At 43.0% G+C, this 25,554-nt stretch overlaps 2 protein-coding genes across 2 annotated transcripts; one reads left to right on the forward strand and one right to left on the reverse strand.

Annotated features, from left to right (window-relative positions):
* Positions 1-7,899: 7,899 nt before the first annotated feature.
* NFE2L3 (nuclear factor, erythroid 2-like 3) lies at positions 7,900-9,072 on the forward strand (the record flags this gene model as incomplete). Its single annotated transcript, XM_010161072.1, has 1 exon — positions 7,900-9,072. A coding segment is annotated over one exon (1,173 nt), but the record flags the coding sequence as incomplete, so codon positions are not given.
* Positions 9,073-17,754: 8,682 nt separating this feature from the next.
* Positions 17,755-24,323, reverse strand: HNRNPA2B1 (heterogeneous nuclear ribonucleoprotein A2/B1; the record flags this gene model as incomplete). Its single annotated transcript, XM_010161073.1, has 10 exons — positions 17,755-18,239; positions 18,397-18,479; positions 19,503-19,625; positions 19,891-20,010; positions 20,454-20,516; positions 21,013-21,093; positions 21,172-21,273; positions 21,541-21,751; positions 23,124-23,270; positions 24,213-24,323. Coding segments are annotated over 9 exons (1,020 nt in total), but the record flags the coding sequence as incomplete, so codon positions are not given.
* Between the last annotated feature and the right edge of the window lie 1,231 nt (positions 24,324-25,554).

Here is a 25,554-nt window from a genome sequence, read left to right on the forward strand (position 1 = left end):
GAAACTAGTAAATGGTAGAAGCAGTATTAGAATTTGAGATGGTCAGGTTAATTTTTTTGTGCGGGTGTTTTTTTTTTTTTTTGGGGTTGTGAGAGACCTTATCTTGAGTTGTCTCAAAGCTTGCTGACAAAGTTGTGAAACTTCCTGGTGGCTTGGCAGCAGGGATTGCCTGCAGGCCTGAATAGATGAGGGCCAAATGGCCCATCAACAGATGCAAACAGCCTCTGGAGACCGGTTCCCATCAAGGACAAACAATGACATCGCTTCATGGGGGGTCCAGACACAGAGGACCCCCAAGCTTGCCAACACAGAGGACCCCCAAGCCTGCCAAAGCATGCAAGTGGTCACACAGGGGTCCTGTGCACCCCATGGGATCAGCTGCTGAGAGCTTGGGCAGGAGGCAGGAGTCAGCAAACAAATACCCTATAAAAGGCCGTGAGACCAAACCGCGGTAGGCACCCTCCCCACCGAAGACTGCAAGACTACGGACCAACGGGACGCCGCTGGATCCATGGTGGTGACTATCTCTTGCAATTCTATCCCGACTGCTTGCTGAATTTTCTCTCTTTTTTTATTTTGTCTCTCTCCTATCGCTACTTTCCTACAACAAAAATAAACTCCTTTGTTAGTGGCATCTGACCTCGTTTGTATCTTAATCTCACTCTGGGTATAACAACGAATATCCCCCTTCCCGGCATAACCGGGCTGGGACAGGGTTGGTTTTGGGGGTGTGTGGTTTTTTTTTGTTGTGTTTTTTTTTTTTTTTTGTGTCAATCTCCTCCCGTCTTGTGCTTGCACAGAAATGCTTCCAGGTGCAATTGGAAGGTTGTGCTCAGGTAGGGTTGCAGTTCACGGTCTATAACCAGCCTGCCGTGGGAGGTGTGAACTTCCACACCCTCCAGTGGTAGAAGTGGAAAGGCTCCTGCAGTAAGTGGGCTTGGTAGTAGTAGCAAGTCTACTACAATCAGCAAGAATCGGACTTTTTCTCTGTACACAGACCATCCATACATGGTCCTGATCTAGCTCTTGGGCTCACAGTGGTATTACTATAACTCAATCACTGTTTCTTCTGCTACCATAAATGCAAAATAAGGAACAGGACAGAAACAGTGTGTGTGGCAGTGCAGTACCGAGTACTGTTTACAACTAAATCCTTTTGTCATTGCACGTATATTCAGACTGAAAAACTAAGCTATCTTGAAAGAAATGCCTTATTCCAAAACATGGTATGACTGTTTCTGCAGGAGGCACCCAGCAATCAATCCCAAGTGATGCATGGGCATGGAAAGAAGCGTTCAGTTGTGGTGCAGGATTTTGCAGCTGTCCATCATTGGGAAAGACTAACAAGCTGGAGTGAAGTGTAACGTCAGAGAGTAAATCTTTAACAGCATAGTTCAGGGGATTTTTGTTAAAAGGTGAGGAGTTAAGGAGAAAAGGTTCTGGTTGCGTTACATGATTTCCATATAGAGTGTTTCACTGAAATGATCCCATACATAGAAACTGGTGCTGTGAACAGTCTTCATGTGCACTGTAGGTGTACCACCACTGTGGTGAAAAGCTGGTCACAGGGCCATGCTTCTACAGAAACTGCACTGGTAGCAGTGAAAACAGGATTTTTAAAAGGATGGATAACTTATTACAGTAATGATCAGTGTGAGCAGGCATGAGTATATTTTTAAATCCTCTGCTGGAGGAGGAAATGGTGGTAGTAAGACTATAACCTTCAAAGCCACATGACGAAGCATTATTAAGTTCATTCAGTAGAGAGGACCCATTCCTTTTGGTGAATTACACTGAGTGGTCATGATTGCAAATGTGAGACCCTGCTTCCTTCCCATCCCCTCTGTTCACATCAGCAGGAGCTTTATGTGAAGGTTAGAGGGAGACTGACTGCTGTTCTTAAGGCAAAGGGTGGTGCAGTTGGTGGCTCTCAGCCTGGAAGCTAAGGGTACCAAGACACTGTAGCTTAGCAGAGCAACTTGTCAAAGGCAGATATTTGTTCTTAAAAGATGCATAAAAATCAGTGCAGACTCCAGATAAATCCCCAAAATAATGGTCAGAAGTATTCCTCATCTTTTTACTAGTCAACAGCTCTATCTGTTCATAGGAAAAGACTTAAAAATTCAGTTGTCTTTGATGTTGAGGGGAAACTGAAGCCATGACAGTCTTTGCAAATGTATGTGAGCTTCGGGAGCATTTAGTTTCCCTTCAGGAAGGAGCCACCCCATCAGGCCCAACAGATCACCCTCGGGATGGTGCTGGCAAGGACCATCTCCATTGTAGGCTTCAGCAGTCTGGCATCAGCTGCAGGTAGATTTCCACCGTACGCACGTTGAATTGTGAGGGTTTTGAATGATCTGCAGGGCATACCATGGGCTCCTCACAAAGTTACTGCAAGCTTTTCTTCTCCCTGGCAGTAAAATAGGTTTGTACCCCTGGAAATTTTAATAGGAAACATTGAGCTGTGACGCATACGCTTTCTGTATTTAAAACCTCTACTTACAGGTGTTTGTCGAGACATCACATTATAGATATTACATTTTTAACTGTTCCCTGCATTTGCCCCTTCGTCAGCCAGTAGGGTAATTAATTTGCTGTGTTACTTAAAAGCTGAATACTCTGCCTTAGCAGCAGCAGCACCACCTTTCCAGGCCACTCCGCTCGAGAGGAGCTTAAGGTCTTTATTAGTGATTGTCTTTGACTTCTTACCTTCTTTTGATATGATGAATTTTATTAATGAGGATGTTAGTAGATCACATTCATTGGACAAGTTAGTTGGTTGTAAAATTAAAGATGAGCCCTGGTCTTGCAAACTTGTAATTATGGGACTAACTTCATGCCTGTGAGTAGCTCCACTGAGCTCATTTAAGTATTTGCAAGTAGCTAGTTACCATGTACTCAGTGTCCCGTACGCTAAATTCCCTCTCCTGCTGTTTTACTGCATAGAGGAAAACTGTATTTTTGTGTGTGTGTTTAGAAAAGTAAATTTGTTTTCTCATATTTGGCAATAATAAGTCATCTGGCCATTGCCAACTCCAGCTGACAAAGATGGCATACTATATTGGAATATAATTTCTAATAGCTAGAAACTGTGTTGGGCATCATTGAAGGGAAGTACCTCTCAGATCAGAGTGACGAAGTGCCTTGTGTATCAACTTCCTGTTAGAAATGGCTGTTTGTAAAATAAAGTTGCCCTCCAATCCTTGAAAAGATAGTAGAGAAAAATGGAAAGACAACAAATAAAATCAGTTAAAAAGAAAATGAGTTTTCACAATTTAAATAATAAGTTTTAATGGAATCAATAAAAATGAAATGAATATTACTTTATTTTCAAATTATATTTCATTTTGCTCTGGCATCCTATTTTTAAGCCTTCTTACATTTAATGTTTAATGGGTGTTGTATGAAACAGTAATTTAAAAAAATCTCTTGCACATTTTGATGACTCTTACAACGGGAGTTTTTTATAGTTTATGCTTTAATAGAAAACCTGTAAAGTAAATGTGTTGTGATTTTTAGAACAGAACACTAACTCGTTATGTTTGCTGCAGTTGAGAGCTTGTCTTTTCTGCTCCTGCCATAGCATTTTGCTGGGGATGTATGGAACTAGTGCAGTGGGGCCACTTGGTTTTCTGGCTTCCATTCTGTTGAGCTTTGCATTTTAATAATTCAGAAAGGCCCTATAAAAGCTGAATTATCAAAGTTTTTAAAAATATAAATATGCAAAGTCCTTAGCAGTGATTCCTTCTTACCCTAGCAATGCCCCAGCCCTATAATAAAAAGTCTGCTGAGATGACTATAGATAAAAGATAACTTGAAAAATGCTCTGAGACCACTAAATTGGAACCATTTAATTGCTGGAGATAAAAAAAAAAAACAACCAAACAAAAACCCCACACCATTATTTGGATAAATGGAACTGGGTAGTGACTACATGGATGTGATGGGGAAACAGAGCTGCTGTTACAATATATGTTAACGTGATTGTTTTCCTGAAAGAAAAAGCCAGGTATTTTGCTAACTGTCCATGTATAATTGCCTATTTTAAGATTATATCCCTGAGTATATATCTGGCTTGGCTGTGTTGTTGTGAAATGACATCCAAACAACAGCGATAGCCCAAACTTCCCATGAAATCACATTGTCATGTGTCTGTTGTAGGAGAATTTGTTTCCCGTGTTTATGAATGTCCATTTCCACCGCAGATGGTTTCAGTGCCTGGGCACCAAAAGAGGAGGTGTTGTCTGCCCTCCTGAGCTGTCCTCGGTCTCATTCTACCCCCAGAGTCTACAGAGAGTCTGTTCATCCACATGAACGAACCTTCAGTTTATGTTTTATTTGAAATGCTATAGCTGTAAAAAAAAAAAAAAAGAAAAAAGAAAAAAAGTGCATTTTAAAGATTCATTTTGACAGCGCATTGCTTAACAGAACTGTTTTATTTGTGTCTTCAGGAGGGTGACCTGAAAGCATGTCAGGAAGCTGTGGATGACTGCTGTCCACACCAACAATCAACTGGAGCTGCAAGAGGAGGAGAAGGAAGACATAAATCAAATAAATAATGATAAAAAGGGAAGAAGGGAAAACTGTGAAGAGGACTATGATGGAGGATATAGGCCTTATCACTGACAGAGTGAGTGGTGAAAGAAACTGAGTGAATGGTTTTGAAAGGAATGTTTGATTTCCTCTTTTCGTTTGGAGTGTCCTTTGTGAGGGCAGGAAAGGAACAGTGACTGCAGACGATACTTCGTGAATGATGCCTTTGTACACCCTCTTGAAAATTACACACACACACCCTGTATAGTTTACGTAGTTGAATTGTTCTAAATTACAGAAATCACTTGCAAATAACAGGTTTTGAATTTATTTTCTCCATCCTGAAGGTGTTGGGTTTGTGGGCAAGGATTTGGGGTTTTTTTGGCCTACAAACACTTGAGAGGTGTATGATGTATACTGCTTTCACCATTTATGTAAAGCTTGATGCTCACATGTAGTGGGGGTGTTCAGATCTTAACGTGTGTACTGTAACTAGAAGGCAGAGAAATAACCTTAATGATGGTAAACTGAAACGGGCGCGCTTTGGGTTTTGCTCTCTCTGAGAGCTACAATAAGAGCATTCATTCTTCTTGAGACCTTGTGAGAGCTGAGAATATCGGGATCCGATTTTCTTGCCAGCCCCTCTATGTGCCACTGCCCCAGCAGCTAGGCTTTGCAAAAAAGACTTGATTTTTCCACAACAGTGAGTTGGTGCAGCCTCAAAGAGGAGGAATGCCCCAGCTCTGCTGTTATGGGTCAGAGTCGGATGCTCTTACCATGGAGTTATTCTGCTCATTCTAGCAACGTGACGTCTTCCATCAGGCTAAAGACTTGACGGCAGGGTCAGCAGCAGTGTTTCACAGAGCTGTGCTCTGTTTCCTCTCGGACTTACGTTTTTACCTCCTTTCATGTAAAATAACTGTTCTTTACAAAGCATCTTTCTCTTTTCTGTCACAGAGCAACCGCAGCCATGTAGATTCCCTATTCCCTAGATTCCCCTATTTACAGCTTCTGTCATCGCAGCTGGAAAACATGCTAGAGGTAAATTGGAAAACACGTGTATTGCTAATAGATCGGGGCACAGTCAGTGATTACTGGATAATGACTTGCTCTGTTTGGTCTAATTAAAAACCAAAAAAAGCAGTGAATATATCAATAAACGGGTGCAGTAAGACTTACCTGAATATGTTAAAGACACTAGTATCCGCCTTTTACGTCCGCTGTCATTGGCTCTACTCAAAAAATTTTCCCCAGTAATTTGTCTGGGATTTTAAACCTGCAAAGTCTTGTCGTCTCTGTCACCTGGTGTTCAGAACTGGGTGGAGCAACCGGACAACTTAACTAGTTCAACTGATAATTGCCCTTCTGAAACCGAATGCCAGTTTCCTATTTATACAGCAACTCTGGTGTGTTTCCCTGGAGCAACACTGAGTTGCTAAGTGTTAGCAGCTATTAAGCGTTTGCAGCCAAACCTTAAGAGTTGCTGTACATGTTGGGTCAAGTGCTTACAAGGATACTACCCTTAAGAAGCACAGACCCATCATCAGGTCAGTCAGCATTAGCAGCAAAACCATTTTGTTTTCTTTTATTGTCTTCTGGGCTTGTGATACTGTTGTTTACTTTCAGGCTGCCCATCTTCACAAAAACCAGTTGTTATCTTAATTGCAGTCTCCCTCCTCTCCCACAGCTCATAGTTGCAATCATTAACCAGCAAGCTACTACCTGCATTCCTTTTTTGCAATCCTCCAAGGGCATCCTACATAAGCTTCCCATTGTAGGAGCCTTACAGGGTCGTTAGTGTTTTCCATATAACTTGATATTTATCTCTGGAACACATGGTCTTGGGAATGTCTAGGTTGGATAGTGCCACCCAGCCCACAAATTAGTCTTCTCCTCTGTCAGCTTTGCTAAGGGATTCCACACTAACAAGGTTCAGAAGTTCATCAGTTCAGTTTACTTTGTTCTTTTCATAATTTGAAAGGAATATGGCTGTAGCCTTTATGACAACACACAGCTGCGTATTTTATGTAAGACTACTAATGCACTGCCATCTTGTGACAATCTATCTGTTGAAAATGGGTTGCTTGTTTTATTCAGGTACCATGTCTTTACAGCGTGGGGGATTTTTTACTAGTTACGTTGCTAAGAGTATTTCTTTTCAAGGCCTTAGTTGAAAATACCAGCTCTGTCTCTCACAGATGGTCTAGTGCAAGGTAACTCCCTACGAGAAGCAAGGCAAGACTGTTCTGTTACCTGAGCTCTCAGTAAACGCAGCAGAGAACTTAAGACATTCTGGTCTTTATGGTACATCATTCCTTCCCTGTGGAAAGTGCTTTTCACATTGTTTGTTCGATGAACTACATTCAGAAAAGCCCTTTCCTGCACAGTAAGGATGCTCAGCTGTGGAGGAATCATGCACTTCCTACCTGATGTATTTACATTCTCAAGTTTTTTGAAGCCATTTATTTTAGAACTGCTTGTTAGCAAGTGCCCTGATGTAATCTTGTGCAGTGGCTTTGTACTTCTACGACCCAGCAGCTATAACCCAGGCCCACAAAAGGTTGGCTGCAGCACTCGCTTACTGTCTGGACTGAGGGATCACACAGCAGCTTTATTTCTGTGAAGATAAGCTGAGTAGAAATTTAAATTGTAAGTACATCCACAGAAGGTGTTATCTGGGGGATGTTTCCTCCAAACTGATTAGTAAAGGAGTTGAGTTGAAATTCCTGAACACAATAGACCTGTTTAGAAGGAGCTAAGCCAAATGTGCCAGCTCCCAGCCCCAAAAGCTTTATAAACTGTGAGAATGTGCCAGCAGGACCTTAAGGGTCCTGTCCACCTCCGACACCACTGTTCTCACTGATTAAGTCCTGCCAGTGATCTTATCTGTCTTCTTTACAAGGTTAATCTAACAGTTTAGCACCTTGAGACAACTGTCCCTGGAATCGGTGATCATCAAAATGACTACCAGGAAAGGGGCATGACTGCACCTCCTAGAAGGACCTTTTCTTAGACCTAATCAGATAAACACTGATGTACTTAATGGTCCCATTTCCACCTCTTAACACTCATTAGTCCCACACTGTCCTTCGGGAATCTTCCTCCCATCCCTTCAGTTGCTTTCCACACAAACATCCCCCCACCCCCCCACCCCCTTCTGCCTTAGGCCAGCACAGGTAACGCTGTGTACAAATGGGAAACGGTATTCAGGATGGCTAGAAAAGGAGTTTGACGTATAAAATTTTGACTTTAATAGACTCAAATAGTGGAATGTTAAAAAATAAATTTATCAAGACTGTGTAGGTGAGGAATATAGACACATTCATCTTATAAAAGATCCTGTTTTTTCCCCCCATCATCTTTTAGGCGAGTTTACTGGAAGAAACACAAGTTGCTACTTCTAGTAGAGGCCAAGCCCCATCATCCTCACACCACAATATATGTTTGACCCAGGCACTTTGCCACTGTTTCAGTCCTCACGATGCCGCGCTACTGAGAACGGGCTGCCCCACTCAACCAAATTCAGGAACAAGACATGTACAAAGGCAAGTGTCTTTTCCTCAGTCAAGCTCTACTGTCACAAATCCAGAGTCGCTACTTCATGAGTCACATCTGACAGGGTTATTTTCAGCTGCTGACATTAGAAACCTAATGCCCCCTAAAGATGATTTTGATGATATAAAGCTGATGTCTTTGGCTTTGGAGGAAGGCTTTGATCGTATAGAAGTCTCTCAGCTCTTTGAAGAACCCAGCTTGGATTTGGGACTGTCTTTGAATTCGGGCCACAGCTCTACCTCTTACTCCGTCTGCAGTGAAGGTGCTGTTGGGTACAGCAGCGACGTTAAATCCATTTCTTTGCATGGCTTAGGAGCTGTTGGTGGCCAGAGCCAAGAACACAGTAAATACGGCCATGTGGAATATCCAGGTGGTTCAGAGTGTTCCAGAGAAGCCACACTTCAGCGGTTTCTTCACAATCAGGCTTACAGTCGGCTCTCAAGTCAAGCAGCATGTGCTCCGGATCATCAGCAACAGATGTGGATGGAGAAACCAAACAAAGTAAAGGATAGGTGCCGTGATTCTACTGATACAGACCTCAGCAGCGACGAACACTGCGCAAAAGCTCTGAGAATACCGTTTTCGGTAGATGAAATTGTGAGCATGCCCTTCAGCTCTTTCAGCGCCCTGCTAGCAATGAACCATCTGACACGTACTGAGGTATTGCTCCTACGTGACATCAGACGAAGAGGAAAAAACAGAGTTGCTGCCCAGAATCGTCGTAAACGTAAACTGAATGCAATCCTTAACTTGGAAGAAGACGTATGCAATCTTCAGACACAAAAAGAGAGCCTTGAGAAGGAGCAGTCTCAGTGTAGCAGATCAATCAGCCAGATGAAGCAAAAATTGAACAGCTTGCACCGTGACATTGTCAGTAGACTGAGGGACAACAAGGACCGACCTGTTAACCCGGGCCAGTATGCCATTCATTGCAGCAGTGATGGCAGCGTTTTCGTGATGCTCAAACACTTGGTCAAATCATAACAGAAACAAGATAATGTAAAAGAGCAGAGGTTTCATTGTTCCTGAAAGACTGATAAGGGTATCTGCCTGAAGGCTGGAGGCCGGTGATTACAGTAGTACAAACAGAAAAGACTACATTCCAGGAGGAAAACTGCTCATTCAAGGGTCTGACAGTCCTGGCTGACTGTGATCTCTTAGAAAATCTACCAGCTGAGGCTTCTGAATGAGGAAATCTGTGCAGCTTCAACTAGCATTGAAGGAGCTAAGCCATCAGTGTGTGGTTACGCAGGCCTATGTAAAACCAGAAATTTAGTTTCTGGAGATGGGGGAAGAGGGGAGAACATCAGTGGGGGAAAATATAAGCTTTAGATCAAAGATACACATGGAAGAAAAATGTGTTTGTCTTGAGTACCTGGTTTTTCATACACAAAGTGACCTTATTTTATTACTTTTTTAGCTACAATTTTTCTTTCGGGGCTCAAGTTCACCGTAGATTCATTGTGGATTTATGTTGTATTCTTAAGAGATACCCTGTGCTTTGCATTTGCTCAGAACTGTTCTGCTTTTCCTAGTTTTCCTCAGAGGACGGAGGCCCAGGAGGCTGCTGCGTTTTTCCTCACTACTTTCACCACCATTGAACCAATTGGTTTTACAGCTCGTATGGTCAATCTGCAAATAGTCTGAAAAATAATTAGCATCTGATTCAATATTGTCTTAACATTCCTCCTCTGCAACTGAATCACTCAACTTTCTTCCCTGGAAATGAGTGACGGTGAACTGAGTTCTTGTTCTCTTTCCTACTCTGTGATGTATTTGGTTGTGTAACTTCCCTTCCACCCCACCCATTTGGATACCTTCCTCAGGGAGAAGTACTGATGTTTTTATTTTTGGCTTTTTAAAACTGGTGTATTTTAAGTATCCTCAGTATTAGGGATTTGGTTTTTTAGGTTTCCCTCAAATCTTTAAAGTAAGTTAAATTGAACCAAATTACTGTTCATCTGTACTTGCGATAACAGTTACACTCTAATAGTAGCTTTGAATAAAGAGAAGAGATTTTGGGTTCGATATTTATTTGTGCTGTGAAAAATAAGACATTTCGTTCACTCACATGCTTACTCACAACAGCTTCTCCTTTTTTGTTTTACAACCTGAAAAAGGCCTGCAAAAAAAGATGCCTTTTAGGCCACGTAATGAATGATAACAAAGGAATGTGGAAGAGGCACAGTAGTATACAAGGTATTAAAATAATTACTAATATTAACAACTAGATAGCAACACATACTTTTAATTTCTTTTATAAACAAGCCCCATAAAACTGGAATTAAAAGAAAATAATCTATTGGCCATGGCATGATGACAGTGTAGCACCTTAGGGTGAGGTATGTTAAAAAAGGCATTTGCACCAAACACACAAACCTGCACATGAAATGCAAGTTTACACGCCAAATTATATCTTTTGAAAAAAGAAACTCTCCCTTTAGTATGTAAATCCTGGCATTTGCCCTTGTGATTACAGCATCAAGCGGTGTACTGCACGGTGTATTGCACGGCCTGCCCACGTGCAAAATACACCAAATTATCAGTAATGAAATCAGCCAGTTAGAGCAAATTGTTCAGCATTTTATGTTGGAAGATTGCCTTAAATGCGTGCATTTGTTCTTTTTATTTGTCAGTTTTGCCACAGCCTCAAACCGATAGATAAATTTATAGTGGAAACTTTCATTAGTGAAGCCCTGACATTTCTTGCTGTGGGTTAAGCATCAGCGTGAAATTCCGACTGGTATTCACAAGGAATGTATTTAATTGCTGGTTCATGGACTTCAAACCGTGCAACAGGTAACGGAGACACAGGAGGAACGGTGAGGCTGATTTCTAGTTCTGGGGGAAAAAAAATGAAATCGGCATGACTGCCATCTTTTAATTAAATGACGTAACGAGCACTTTTGAAGGCCATGCACGTGGGCAGTGCAGGATCAGGTCTGTAAGCGTACTTCCTGGCCCACGAGCACAAGTTCTGAGAGATACTAGATTAGGCCCGTAACGGATCAAACCAGAAACCCGAGTATTTCAGCTTCAGGGCCTCACAACACCAGTTTCTACAGTCGTGTGATGGCAGGGTGAAAGGAAATAAGGCTCCCGCTGCCCACTGCTCCCGTAGGCCGCAGAGCGAGCGCTGCAGGCTGTTGTAGCGCCAGCAGCCAGTGAAGCACAGCAAACCCCAGGCGGGTCACGGTCACACGGTTACGTTCTGGCACATACTGGAAAACAAGGAAGCGCATCGGAACTCTCTTCAGTAAGCAGCATACACGAAAGCGAGGACATCAGCCCCAACTCCACGCCCCAAGTGCCTGTAATTCGCAGACTGGGCGGTGTCAGGAGCTGCCCTCACCCAGCGCCAGTCGGTGTTGCGCCACAACCGTACTGAAGAACTTCACACGCGAATCTTAGCTGCTGAGAACTCGGCCAGCAACTGTACCCATCCAAAACCTCCCAGGTGATTTATTTTGGGTGTACACTAAGCTGTAACAGTACTGATGACACAGACCCTGAGCACTAGGGCTGGATGTACAGTGCAATTTTCTCGAAGCATCAGCTACCTACCCCCAGAAAGACAAACTGCAGGCAGACTTCAGAACAAGGCCTTCCTCTACTTTCTGTTTCAGTGGACTGAAGTAAGAAGTTTCACCTCAGACTGTTGGTAGTTTTGCGAGGGTCTTCCCTGTGACTAGCCTGCGTTTAAAGAAACCCCCACCCCAAACACTTCTGCATCCTGACTATGCCTTACGCATCCTTAAATTACACATCTTTAAGTGATAGGTGATGTTTAGGCTGGATCGGGGAGTGGTTTTACAGCAAGCTCTTCTCCCAGAACAAAGCGCTCCCACAGCCACCTTTAATACGCTTCATCCGATGGCCTTAGGCTGCATTTTCAACCTACAGATGAGGAGACACCGTACAGGAGCCATCCAGGCTAACAGCACTCTTTAAAACTTGTAGCTGGAAGGGTTGTGAAAGGTGGGAAACCCCCAGCCAAGGTCTGCTGCGGCTTTCTTACTGACAGATTGTGATTTTTGGGAAACCAGTCAGCATACAAACCTCCTGTAAAAGTCATGCTGTGGTATCAAACTCACTCCAGAACCAGATACCAAGTGATAAAGCTTTGAGGGCTCGTTCTGCCCTACCAAGTACTAACACGGAGAAACGCATCGCCCTCAGATAGGGACCATTTTTTCAAGACTTGTCATACTGCTGGAAAATGGCAGAGCTGAGGATCACAGGTTTAGCTGCTGATCCAGGCACAGAAAAAAAGCAAACACCATGGTGGAAGTTCTCATTAAAGTATCGTTCCCGTGGTGGAGCTGTTTAGTCCATAACATCCGAGTGGCAAACTGTTCCCGTTACAGAGATAACAAAAAGCAAGAGGCTAGAGGTCAGACTAAGCAGAGAGCAAACACCTGGGGAAGTCACAAAGCACATGGGTCCCCGTCCCCACTGTTGCTGGTGACATGGACAGGGACAAGGGAACAGCATTACCTGCGGGCAGCTCAGACCCGTCCCTTTCCTAGAGGAAGGTCCATTACACAGGAGCAGGTTGGCGCTTCCGAGTGCAGTACCCCAAGCACAGTGTACGAAACGCAAGGCTGAACGCTCGCGTACGGGCAGCGCTGCGTGGAAGCGACGCGGCACACCCGCTTCCTCGCTGTACTGCGCCCAAACGCAGCTTCGGGTTCGTTCAACTGACTTTGCTTTTTACGGGCGGTGAGTTTCACAAACCAAGACAGCTCCCGCTCGAGAGCTCGCAGTCTGGTTCAGATGGGGTAAAACAGCAACGAGCATCAACGTGGAAACCAAGGACAGCGCAACTTCGTCAACACCAGTTTGTCCCTCTTCACAGCTCGGTGTTTGTCCCAAAATACACACCCAACACCAGCATCTTATGGGAGTCAGAAGCATGGTCCTAATGACCGTTTTGAGGACAGAGGAGGTAGAAGCCTATAAATGAGGCAACAGGACACCCAGCACCAGGTTCTAGTGAAAAGGTCTTTATTAAGTAAACCAAACTGAGATGACACACGTAGCCACATGGAGTCCTACTACTGTAGCGTGTCTCGTACCACGTCGCCGCTCAGTACCCGCTACGCCGCTACCAGAACTCCACTCAGCGCACCAGCCCTTGATTCCAGACAAGGATGCCGAAGAACAGACTGAGAAAGAGCAGACCAAGGAAGTGAAGGGGTGGGGGGCGGGGGAAACCAGATGTTGGTGATAACATCCATGTTATGCCCCTAGGCGTTCCTACCAGTACCGCTGTAGAAACAGGAAGAGAACCTGGGCTCTCCCGCAGGAGGGAAAACATAACAGCACTGCTATGGGATTCCGCTTGCATCACGCACTCTGCCTTGAAAACAGATCCCAACACTGAAGCTGTAGGGAGAAGTACCATTCCGGCACATTCTCAGCAAATCCTCCTCTTTGCACAAGGGCGGCCAAGTTTCCAAAGCCAACTCAGCTGACAGCTCATGCAAAATTCAGACCCGGGTGTTTTGGGGTTCACATTTTCTTCCCTGGAAGCAGTACGACTTCATCCCCAAGGTAGTAGGTACATTCATCACGGAACCCAAGAACACAGTCTTACTCGCCACACGTGACGCAAGTTAAGTTCCCGCTCATTTCTCCACAGGGAGAGCCATTTCTCACGTTTCCACTCAGCTGACAGCTCATGCAAAATTCAGACCCGGGTGTTTTGGGGTTCACATTTTCTTCCCTGGAAGCAGTACGACTTCATCCCCAAGGTAGTAGGTACATTCATCACGGAACCCAAGAACACAGTCTTACTCGCCACACGTGACGCAAGTTAAGTTCCCGCTCATTTCTCCACAGGGAGAGCCATTTCTCACGTTTCCCAATCAGGCGTGAATAAAAGCCAACTTTCACTGTAAGCAGTACAGCCAACACAGAGTCTCAGCGGCACAAACCCTCGTACTGACCTATCCTCGCCACTGCTCGGTAAACACAAGCCACACACGGTGGTGCTGGGGTCGGTTTTCCCCACTCCCATACCAGACACCAAACAAGTTGTGTTGTCTTTCACGGCCCTCCCCCAGTTTGCTGTGGGCCAGCTGTGCCCACTCCGGACAGACCTGACCCTCAGCGCAGGCAACATTCTGACTGGCACAGTTACCCTTACTCTGAAAACACGAAGTCTGTGGAGTGACACAAACCCAGCTTCTTAGGAATCAGGAGAGGAAAAGCACGCATCATCTCCAAACTGAGGAGCAGTAACTGACCACGCACCGTTGTTTTTGTTCAAAGTTACGAGCGTTCAGCATCGGGTTGACTCGAAAGGGCGACTTCTCTCACCGAGTTCATCGGTGAACGCTGCGATTGTCACTTATTTTCGTAAGGACATACCCAGAGAAAGTCACGGAAGTTCAACAGTAAGACAACAGGAAACAAACACTCCAAGTTTAAGACTTTGAATAAAATGTACTCAAGTCAATCTCAGACCATGTTGCAAAACCACTGAAAGAGTGAACATCTCTAACAGAACGAGTAGAATTACTCCCCTTTGGAGTGTTTTTTGTATCATACGAACGTGGACTTGGCAACTGTAAAGGAAAAAACTTCCATTATGCAAATCTAAGTTCCCAGCAAGGCGGCAGCTCCTCATCCACCCGTCAGCTCGTTCTGTCGGAAAGAAGGTAAGTAAAGCACGCTTTGCGCGTCTTCCTTTTCGGCTTCCGTAGCAGCCCATAGAATTACTCCCCTTTGGAGTGTTTTTTGTATCATACGAACGTGGACTTGGCAACTGTAAAGGAAAAAACTTCCATTATGCAAATCTAAGTTCCCAGCAAGGCGGCAGCTCCTCATCCACCCGTCAGCTCGTTCTGTCGGAAAGAAGGTAAGTAAAGCACGCTTTGCGCGTCTTCCTTTTCGGCTTCCGTAGCAGCCCACCGGTTACCTATGCAAATATTCACAGGTCAACTTCAGAAACTCGGGGGAAGAACAAAAAGAAACCACAGGTGAACCCTCAAACCGTATCTCTGAACTGGGCAAAGGCGGTTACAGATCCTGGCATCAAGCACGTACGTTTGCGGCTTAGCACACATCGCACAGGCAGGTGACAGGCTACAGCGGATCAGACTGACGATACCTTCCCTCAGACACGTTCCCGACTGATGTTTTCCCAAGCTCACGCTTGGAGTTTCATTTGGTTTTTGGTATTTTGTTTGCCGTCGGGTTTTTTTTTCACCCCCCCAGAAGTGCGGTTCTGGTACCGCAGAACTCTACGTTACGTTTGGTCTCTCTTGACGCTAAAAGCCCTTTACAGGTGTAAAGGACAGCGCTATCGTCCTATCGCCTTCCAACAGACTCTCGTAAGTGATCCGTTAACAGAAAAGAAGGAGGTATTTTTCATAACGTGATACAAAATACGGCCAAAAAGCTAGTTTAAAGCCATTGTGCCCAGCGGCAAGAAGATGAGCGCTGTTAAACCTGCGGCACTGTTTCTCCCAGCAGAGAACAGATGCCCGCAGTCAGAGACACAGATTCTGCGAATGCACTCGCCAAGTTGACTTTGTTTTAAATCCACCTCAAAATGGAGTGTTTCAGGTCATGGAAGGGTCTAAAAGCTGCGCGTAAACATTATTTAATGTTAGACACACACTAAGTTTTATTAAGCATTACACTAGAACTACTTTGGTATAAAAAATACTTTATTTTAAAGCTATGAAAGTTATAAAAATAGGTAGTTAAACTTTCTACGCACAGAATGTTTGCTGTTTTAACATTAGTGATTTGTTTCTCCTACCGAATCTGAATTTTATTCGAAAGGTTTACAAGACACGATTACTGTAATTTAAAAAAAACCCAGCGTTACAGGGAGCTGTACTAATTGTGCTGTTTTATCAGTATTCAGTATTTAACCTCTAGGTTTTTAAAGAAGGCGGCAAAAACAACTATTTTTTGATGATACAGAATTTCTTATTTCTTGAAGCGTTTCTGTGGTTGACCACTTCTTCATTAGTTACCTGCAGCATGGCACCTTCCTGCCAAAGAAAAAAAAAGTGTATCTGAAGATGTTTATCACATATGTCTAAACCCAATTACCAATAGGGGAACTTCAGCCTTTTTTTTTTTTTTTTTTTAAATAGTATAAGCAGTTCACTGGTGTGTCTAACACAAAAAGGAACCAGGCTTGCGTTAGCCGAGCCCGCGTTCTTCAGCGGGTAGCTTCTGAAAGGCAACGCAACTTTGGAATTAGGGCCTTTTTGGCTGCTTTTTTGGTGGGTTTTGTTGATTTTTATTTAAAATCCAGATCTGGTGGAGAGTAACGCCACCCTTAACTCCGAGTAACTCATCGCTTGGTGAATTTTTATTAATAATTTGGGGCGCAAACATTCAACGCAGCAGGAGTAAGGCTGACTTAATTTGGCACTAAGGTTGATTAGCTGCAAGAACTATAAAAAATGGTGGAAACCTCAACATTCTAGCCAAATTCCAATTTACGCAATTACAGGACACCCTCATGAAACATCACCTGCAGTTTCATTTCAAGTTCTCACTTCCCCTCCTAAAGAACTGCTTATGCAGTTGTTACAAGAATGGACGACACACTCCTTCCCAGAGGCAGATGTATTCTGTGGTGCAGTTTTTTTTCCCTTATACGTAAACAGCCTACAGTTACTTGGGAACCTTCAGGATGAAACGTCTTACACAGCATAGGTGACAGGAGACAAGACACACAACAATGTCAGTTCATTTCCAACAGCACAGAGCTACCTTCATTGCATCGCCTTGCAACTCCCGTAACGCACAGACTCCCAAGAAAAAATAAAATGTTGCAGGATGCAAAAATAAAGTCGTATTATTTAATTAACTTGTGACCTACCATTTTAACTACCAACACCAGGGATGGAACCCTTGCAAAGCTTTACTAATGGACACTTGCAGGTCTCATTTGTTCAACTGTAGCAGTGTACAGTGGCAGCAGTCTATGCTTGTCCAGGGTTCATATCATAGCTAGATTCCAGTAGGAAAAAAATATGTTAAGTAGCTGAAATTAACAAAAATTTGTTTGTAAAAAATTTAATAATACAAGAGAAAACAGGATTCACAAATTTCCATTGGTAATTGTTAACTCAATTCATTGCTATGTTAAACTACATAACGATAATCACTGTACTGAAAGAATACTGTCAAACAGTATTAGTTTCTTGTTTTTTGGAACATTAAGAAAGGAAAAGTAAATAAGATCTTACCTAAAGAAGTTTAACTGAAGCTTAGAACTATTTTTCTCTACACCCTCAGCCTTCGTTGGCATCCTTATACACTACTGCAGTTAAAGCTTTGCAGAAATACAGCGCAGCTTTTTAAGACTGGCTGAACTTAGTGACGTTTTCAAGAGTTCTCTCGTACTAGACCTGTGTCCCTGGAAGAGTACCTCGCTGGGGATATTTCCTTTCCTTGCCATTGAAGAAGCAGCATCTAAAAGATCTAAAAAGGTGTTTCTCCTTGCAGAGATATCCCTTAAGTTATCTAGATACTTTAAATCTGATCATTTACAGACAACATACTTTTTTTTCTGACCAGCATTTAATTTTACATATACAACAATAGCTTTATATTATCCGTGGGACCTTATACTACCCACTCCTTGCCTTATTTTACAGTATTAAAAAAAAAATCTAAAATTACACAATATTTCCTTTAGAATTATTTTATTAAATCATAAATGTACAACAGCTTCTTAACTCTACACACGCACTTAAATTTTTAAAAGGAAAACGTTATGTCTTATTACACCATGATCCTGGCTAATAGCTTTTCAAAACTTTGAGAAAAATCTTAAAAAAGGTTTCACATGTCACCTGAAACTTACAAATTTAACATTATCAAAGGAATGCTTCTACACTTACAAAGACCACTAGAAAGAAACAACAATTAAAAAGCTAAGAAACTGTCTCAAAGGCATTTTTACAATCCTTCCTCCACAGTAAGGTAATGTTATTAAATAATCCAAATCCATTCACAAAATGGCTCTCTGCATCTGCTCTGGTGTCTTCTGCCATACCACTGCATATTTATGCATGACTGAGATAAGTGTTTCCTTAACATTGTTATTTCGATAACCTGAAGCTGTTCTGTTACCTCTGGGCTCTCATCCTCTCCTATTTATACAGTGAAGCCTGTTTCAACAGAAGTAAAGAGTAAAAAAATAGGTTATGAAATTATTCATCTAACCATTTTTTAAAGGAAAGATAATATGATCCTAAAAAAGCTTTTAACTCCTGCAGCTACTCTCAAGAATCACTGCAATTTTAATACTTAATAAAACATACTTACCCATGGCATGCTTGCAGAAACTCAGTAACGGCTCCTCCCTCCATATCCCCCACTTCCTCCACTGCCTCCTGGACCATAGTTCCCTGCAATTGTGGAGTAACACAGAAGAGTTGCATCAGTACACGTTTTAATTTAAACCTGGGAATGCTTTTGGTTCTGTGTGAAGACTTAACATCCTGCTTTACTTCCAGAGATGGCCTATACAACAAGGATTTTCACATTTCACTGTCTTCCTCCAAGAACTGCCCCAGCAACTACATGCTAAAACTGCAGACGGTTCAACAGGGTCACACGTACTTTGATGCACCGCACTGTCTTAAGGCTGTGAGGGCTGACTTTGTTTGCCTGCTAAACCTTACGAGAAAGGGCTTGGTGTTTCAGTTTCCACTTCACAAGCATTACACCACCACCATAAGGAACACTTAGACAACAAAAGGCAGCAAAGTGTCAGAGGAAAGTGACAGGGAAAGAAGAAATCCCAGCAAGTTTAGTGGACGTTAACTAGACTGTCTACACACAGTGGGAGCCGACAGCAAAGAGCATGAAACTTAGCTAAAATCTTTACAGACTGGAAACTGCAATCTATTTCACAACGTTCTGGAAAAAGTTAGTTATCTTGTAATCTACCTTTAAAAAAATCAGTAATAATTTACCCAAGACAAGCTCTACAGTCTCAGGATGAGAAATTGTAGCCAATTAGCAGAAAGAGCATGGGGACTGCAGTGCACCTAGTACAGAAATTACCCTGTTTCTACATGTCAGTCTTAAATGAGAATGGTTTGGGTTGGAAGGGACCTTACAGCCCATCCAGTTCCCCCCCCCTGCCATGGGCAGGGACACCTTCCACTAGACCAGGTTGCTCAAAGCCTCATCCAGCCTGGCCTTGAACACTTCCAGGGATGGGGCATCCACAGCTACTCTGGGCAACCTGCTCCAGTGCCTCACCACCCTCTCCGGGAAGAACTTCTTCCCATTATCTAATCTTAGTCTATGCTCTTTTAGTTCAGAACAGTTACCCCTTGTCCCGTCTTCCCTTCCACCTCCCCTAAAGACTAAAGCCCGCCCACTCCGATTTGCTCCAAGGCAGGTCAGGACATATACAGTACCTCCACCATATGGTCCCCCCATGTTCCTGCTGCCACCAAAATTCCCACTTTTCATTGGACCGTAATTTGAAGGTTGTTGGTTGTAGTTTCCAAAATCATTATAGTTTCCACTTCCATAATTGCCTGCGTTATCAATACAAAAGTGGAGAAATACCTAGGTGAGCCGTAATGCATAGAGCACTCACGAAGTTATCTGTCATTAGAATTTTAAATAAAGTACAAAATCCCATGTATTTCAGCAGTGTACACAACAAACTGCTTTTTCATACTATGTGGAAAACAACTGCTTCCTTAGACAACATTTATAACCCTCCCCCCACCTCCAAATCTCCCGTGACTTGCGCTAATTTACAACTGAAGTGTTGGTCGGTTCAAGCCAGTCGGTTACCTCCTCCATAGTTGTCATAACCTCCTCCATAGCCCCCACCCTGGTTGCCATATCCAGGTCCTCCTCCACCATATCCTCCTCTTCCTCCTCCGTAACCAGGACTGCCACCGAAGTTGCCACCTATGACAACACAATCCCTTAAACTTTTCAGTTTAGAAGGAAACTAAATCCTACAGAATAAGAGGATGTTTTTCTGTTGAGAAGGTTATAGGGAAGAGAAAGGTACTCTTCCCTATACTTTAATTAGGTACCCACCCTAATTAAATTGTGACCAAAACCCAGCAAACTTGCCTCAAAGCCTCATTAAAAGGCTTAATTAAAATCTTGATTTTCCAGGAAATTTAAGAAACACTGCTATTTTAAAGAAAAGGCATGGTTGTCCAAGAAATACCCGTGCAATTCACCACATAAAGGTTTAACATGAGCCAACAGCCATATGTGCTTTTAAAGCCAACAACATGGCTTTGGCAATTAATGTACATTTTATGTAAATATTAAGTAAAATATAAACATGTTTTTGAGTGAGAAGAAAACCACCATCACTACCAGAAAAGTAAACTAACCTCCAGGTCCTCCACCGTATCCATTATACCCATCACCAAATCCACGGCCACTTCCATATCCATCTGTTGGAGAAAAAAACCCCACAAAAGTATTTCAATTCCCCTGTAGCACTACGACCTTAAGGACCAAATCTAAGAGATGACTGACTGAACACACATACTCTTGAATTTAGAAAAACATATGTGAAATAACACATCCAATCACTGCTCTCTACCTTATGTTTTCTTGGATTCATAAAGCACCCTTCTTTGATTTTGCACACAGACCTTCCACTGAAGGCCAGGCAAGTGCTGCATAGAATTACAGAGGAGAAATCTCCAAATTCCTTAACCTACACTTGGCTTTTAATAAAATCCTTAAAAGAAAATCAAAATCACTTCATTTAGTGAATACCCACATACTACAGGAGCAGTTTGCAATTCCCCCCTCCCCCCTTCCCAAATTCTCACTGCTACAGCTGCATTTAAATTGCAGAGCAGTACCTTACAAAGTTACCCAGAACCAGAAAGACAGCAGAAATAAGGAAAAAAAAAACTGCTACAAACATGCCTGTCTTACCGGCTCCCCCTCTGAAATTGCTGCCAGGTCCTGGACCAAAGTTGCCACCCCCTCCACGTGCATCACCAAAACCAAAGTTCCCTGTAACAGCGTAACATTTATGAGCAGCGTGATCATGGGAAGCCAACACACAAACTATTAACCGTTACTCAGACGTACCTCCTCTCCCACTCCTAGAATTCTGAACTTCCTGCATCTCCTGTCTGGAGAGGGCTTTCCTTACTTCTGCATTGTGGCCATTGATGGTGTGATACTTCTGCACTGTAACCACATCAAAAAAGACACCATCAACATTTAAGTACCGATCTAGCAACAGATCAGACTATCGGGCTTCCAAAAGTGAAGAAATTTCCCACACATATTCCCAATCATTAAAAAAAAAACCCACAAAAATATCATATGATTAAGCAAAGAAGCCAGAACTCATCTAATCCTGTTATCTCTTGGGTTTAAGCTTGGCTTCACACAATTACCATGACTGCAAGGAGTAACACCATCAAGCAAAAGAGCAGCATGAAGCTTACTTACATACAATTTTATCCACTGGATCATGGTCATCAAATGTAACGAATCCAAACCCTCTCTTTTTACCGGACTGTCTGTCAGTGATAATTTCAATAGTGTCGATTTTTCCATATTCCTCAAAGTAGTCACGCAGGTGGTGCTCTTCAGTGTCCTCTTTAATACCACCAACAAAGAGTTTTTTCACAGTAACATGAGCACCAGGTTTTCCCGACTCCTGTTAAAACAATCCTTAAGATTACCACAAAGAAAACAATTTCACAAACACGATTTTACCAGGATTTCAGGAAAGGAATACTGATGAACCAAGATCTTTCAAGCACTGACGTAGCCCTCAGTGCATGTCAATGCCATGTCCCTGCAACCCTGCTTGGCGGGGGGGGGAGGGTGGCTTCTGGGAGGGTGTAACATGGGATAGTTCTGGAGGTTTTTCACCCCCACTTCATGTTGAAGACTTCAAAGCAGATAGAAGTGATATGAAATGGGTAAGAGTAAATAAAAGCCTTTAAATATATTTAGAGAAAGTATAAGATCAACTGCTTGAAAGAACTTCAAGTATTTAAGAACTTAAAACTTATCAACGGCAAAGGTCCTCCAATCTCAGCACACCCACAGCTCCGCATTTTAATCCCTATTCAGAACAGGAGGACATTCCTCACACTCCTGTTATTTTTATACTTGGAGCATGGTATCCAAGGTGCTGCACTAGGCAGGAATGACTTATTCCTGAAGTGTAGCGACAGCTTTGTGTATATAAACAGTATACACATCTGCTGCTTTAATTACCCTTGTTCCAAAAGGTAACCAACCCTGCACTCTGCAGGGAATGGAAGGAAAATGGGGATACCAGTGGTTACGATTTCCATTCCCCTTCATCTCCGGGGACAGCTCATTCAACTCCTGTTCATCAGTCCAAATGCACTGAACACCCGGGTCTGACCTCAAACTGCTAAGCTCTCCCAGAGCTCCCACGAGGTGGTAAACCTGAGTCACCCAGAACCTGCACTGCTCCTCAAGCACAGTAACCACGCTGAGAAGCGTAAAGGTGCATGGCAGTCCCGCACCCCATTTGTGCCCTGGCGTTAAAAACCCAGGATGCCTGGGGCTAAAGCCAGAGTAGTCCTACTGGAATAAAAAAGTTTCCCTGCTACATTCTCTGCTTAGTCACTTCAGTCATATACCTATTAGAAACACCCAAAAAGATCTTTGAACAGAGTCAGAAGACATTGGCAGAAGTTTATGAATTTTAGGTTTAGTAACAGTAACCTTTCCAGAGAAGAGTTTGGAATTTGCGTAATTATAGTCATTCAACATGTTTTTGCTAACAATACTTTCAGACCCCAGCTGCGTCCCTGGCAGACATGATTCTACAACCAGAGTAACTTAATAACTCACCGTAATAATAGACATTTATGTAACAGTGTCATTTAACTGATCAAAAGTGTGGGAAACTGTGCCAACTGCAGCCTTTTAACTAAAGAATTTAAACCCGGGCACTTTCAAACAAGAACAAAGCGTAACCGTCCGACCAAAGCAGAGATTCCTTTTTTCAAGGCATGGAAAGCACCACCTTTCAAAGCCACACTTACCTCTCGGGCCACAGCTCTCTTAGGCTCAACCACCCTTCCATCAATCGTGTGAGGTCTTGCAGCCATGGCTGCATCAACTTCAGCCATGGAGGAGAATGTTACAAAGCCAAACCCCCTTGATCTTTTGCTTGCAGGATCCCTCATTACCTAAGAATAACGAACACGTTTAAGCCATTTCTACCTGCCTCACGTGAAGCTTAACGCTTGCAGCATTTGGAGAAAACATGTAAATGCAACTTGCGTTTTCTTTGACCTGATTTCAAGATGCAGTTACCCAGCAGCAGGAGGCTGCGCTCATTAAGCACAACAGCAGCACTGCTTGGCATCACACAAATTCAAACCATTGTTGTCCTCCAAGACTCTACTACCCCTAACTCAGAAATAGTGCTCTATCAGCAGCATATGTTTATGTTTGTTTTCTCAAAAAAAATCCAACACAGTTTCTTTTAAGCTTTCTGAAGACCACAGACCATTTGCGTTATGAAATACGTACTTAATGCACCTGAGACAAATTTGGTGGAGGAACTTCTGCAAAAGTCACTGTCCCTGGAGGTATTTAAAAGATGCAGAGACTTAAGGACAGGGTTTAGTGGTGGACTTGGCAGTGCTGGGTTTACAGCTGGACTCAACAAAATCATCTTGAGGGTCTTTTCCAACCTACGTGATCCTGTGAGAACATCACATGCCAAGACTTACTTTTCCAGCCTTACTGAGGCTGCTTACCATGGTATCAGCTTTCTGCCAAAGGTTACCAATCACACAGATGTAACAGTGCTCCGTGTGATCACTCCCTAAGGCACTTCAGCCACTGACACCCAAGTTTAATACTGAACTGTTGGAATCAGTGGTGAGAGATAACCTGGGAGGTTTTAGAGGGAACAGACTGTGAATGCTCCTTAACTCTACCAACAGAGTCTGCGAGGCAAAGTCTGCGTACAGCTTCAACAGGCCGAGTCACGTAAAAACCAACCAACTGTACGCTTCAGAAAATGTAACATTCCATCTTTTCATTAAGCTATACAGAAAACAAGCTCCCTACTTTTTCTAAACAGTCTATGCCGCTGTTGCTCATCAGCGTGCCAAACTTACCACGCAGTCTGTAAGCTTTCCCCATTGCTCATAGTAACTCCTCAAGCTTTCCTCTGTCGTTTCAAAACTTAAGCCGCCAATGAACAGTTTGCGGAACTGCTCCTTTTCCCTCTGTCACAGAAAAGAAGGTAACGTTAGTATCACCGACGGCACTCCCTCAGCATCGGCATTATCAGACACTAAGGTTTCATAAACGTGCGGCTTCCCATCTTTCCCTCCAAATATTAAGAACAAGGGACAACACTCAAGGACTTCCAGAGCAGTCCTCTCCAAGATCTTTAAGAAATACTTTTTAAGGAGAAGGAAAATAAACACCAGAGTTCTCATTACAGATAACATGAATTCACTCATACCATTCACTTTTATTTCAGATGGCATTTATTTTTTAAAACCAATCTGGCTCAAACTGCTGTACATGAATACCATCATGCTATTTACCCAAGGCGCTGAAGAAGCTATAGCTAACTACGTTGTAAACTAGGTGGCCAATTCATACTTCCTTATTAATTATTAAAACTAACGAAAGGTGAAGCATATGTAAAATTAATCCGGGATCCTGCACCACGGGAATTAGAGGTAAACCTATCCACCTCAACAGCAGCAATATCAAAACAAACGGGGTTCCCTAAAAGCGAACAACAGGTATCTGTATACGTACCCACTGATATGAATTATGCTTTCTGCAAGACTTAGCTCTATTACCTTCTAGAGAAGTTAGTGCTGCGCCTGTTCAGCAGAGATTTCTGCTGTAATAGCAGGTACATCATTAAAAACCCCCAAGATCAGTAATAAGGCACTGTATTTAACTACACTGCATGCGGCGGTACACCAAAGCAGGAAGGACAACCTTCCAACCTCCACCAGTCAACAAACACTTCGGTACTAAGCAGGCACCGTAGCTGCTGTTTCCTACGTGCAACAGCATCACTAGACCGTACGTTACTACTTCAGCTGTACACGGATGGCTAGTTTTTAAAATTCAGAGAATCTGCTTGGTTGGCTTTGTGCTCTCTTTAAGCTGGTGGTTGCTTTGTTTATTTATTTATTACACAAACACTGCATAGTTAGCTGCAACTGACAGACTATGAACTGGACGTTAAGGTAAATGTAAAAAGGGAATTAGACAACCAATGAGATTTGGAAAATATGCAAAACAGTTCAGCGCACAAATGCTTTAAAAAGTGTTAAAGCCAACCTGCACGCAGACCAACACGTTTTCTGAGGCTGCCCAAGGCAGGCCTGGATCTAGATGCACCTAACAGGAAGACAGTGACTGTTGGAAGTGCTGAATCAGTTTTGGTTGGAAATGCATCGCCCTGTTACCAGCCTGATACACTGTGGT

This window comes from Eurypyga helias, unplaced genomic scaffold (assembly GCF_000690775.1).
Source record: "Eurypyga helias isolate BGI_N326 unplaced genomic scaffold, ASM69077v1 scaffold8371, whole genome shotgun sequence".
NCBI classification, from domain to species: Eukaryota; Metazoa; Chordata; class Aves; order Eurypygiformes; family Eurypygidae; genus Eurypyga; species Eurypyga helias.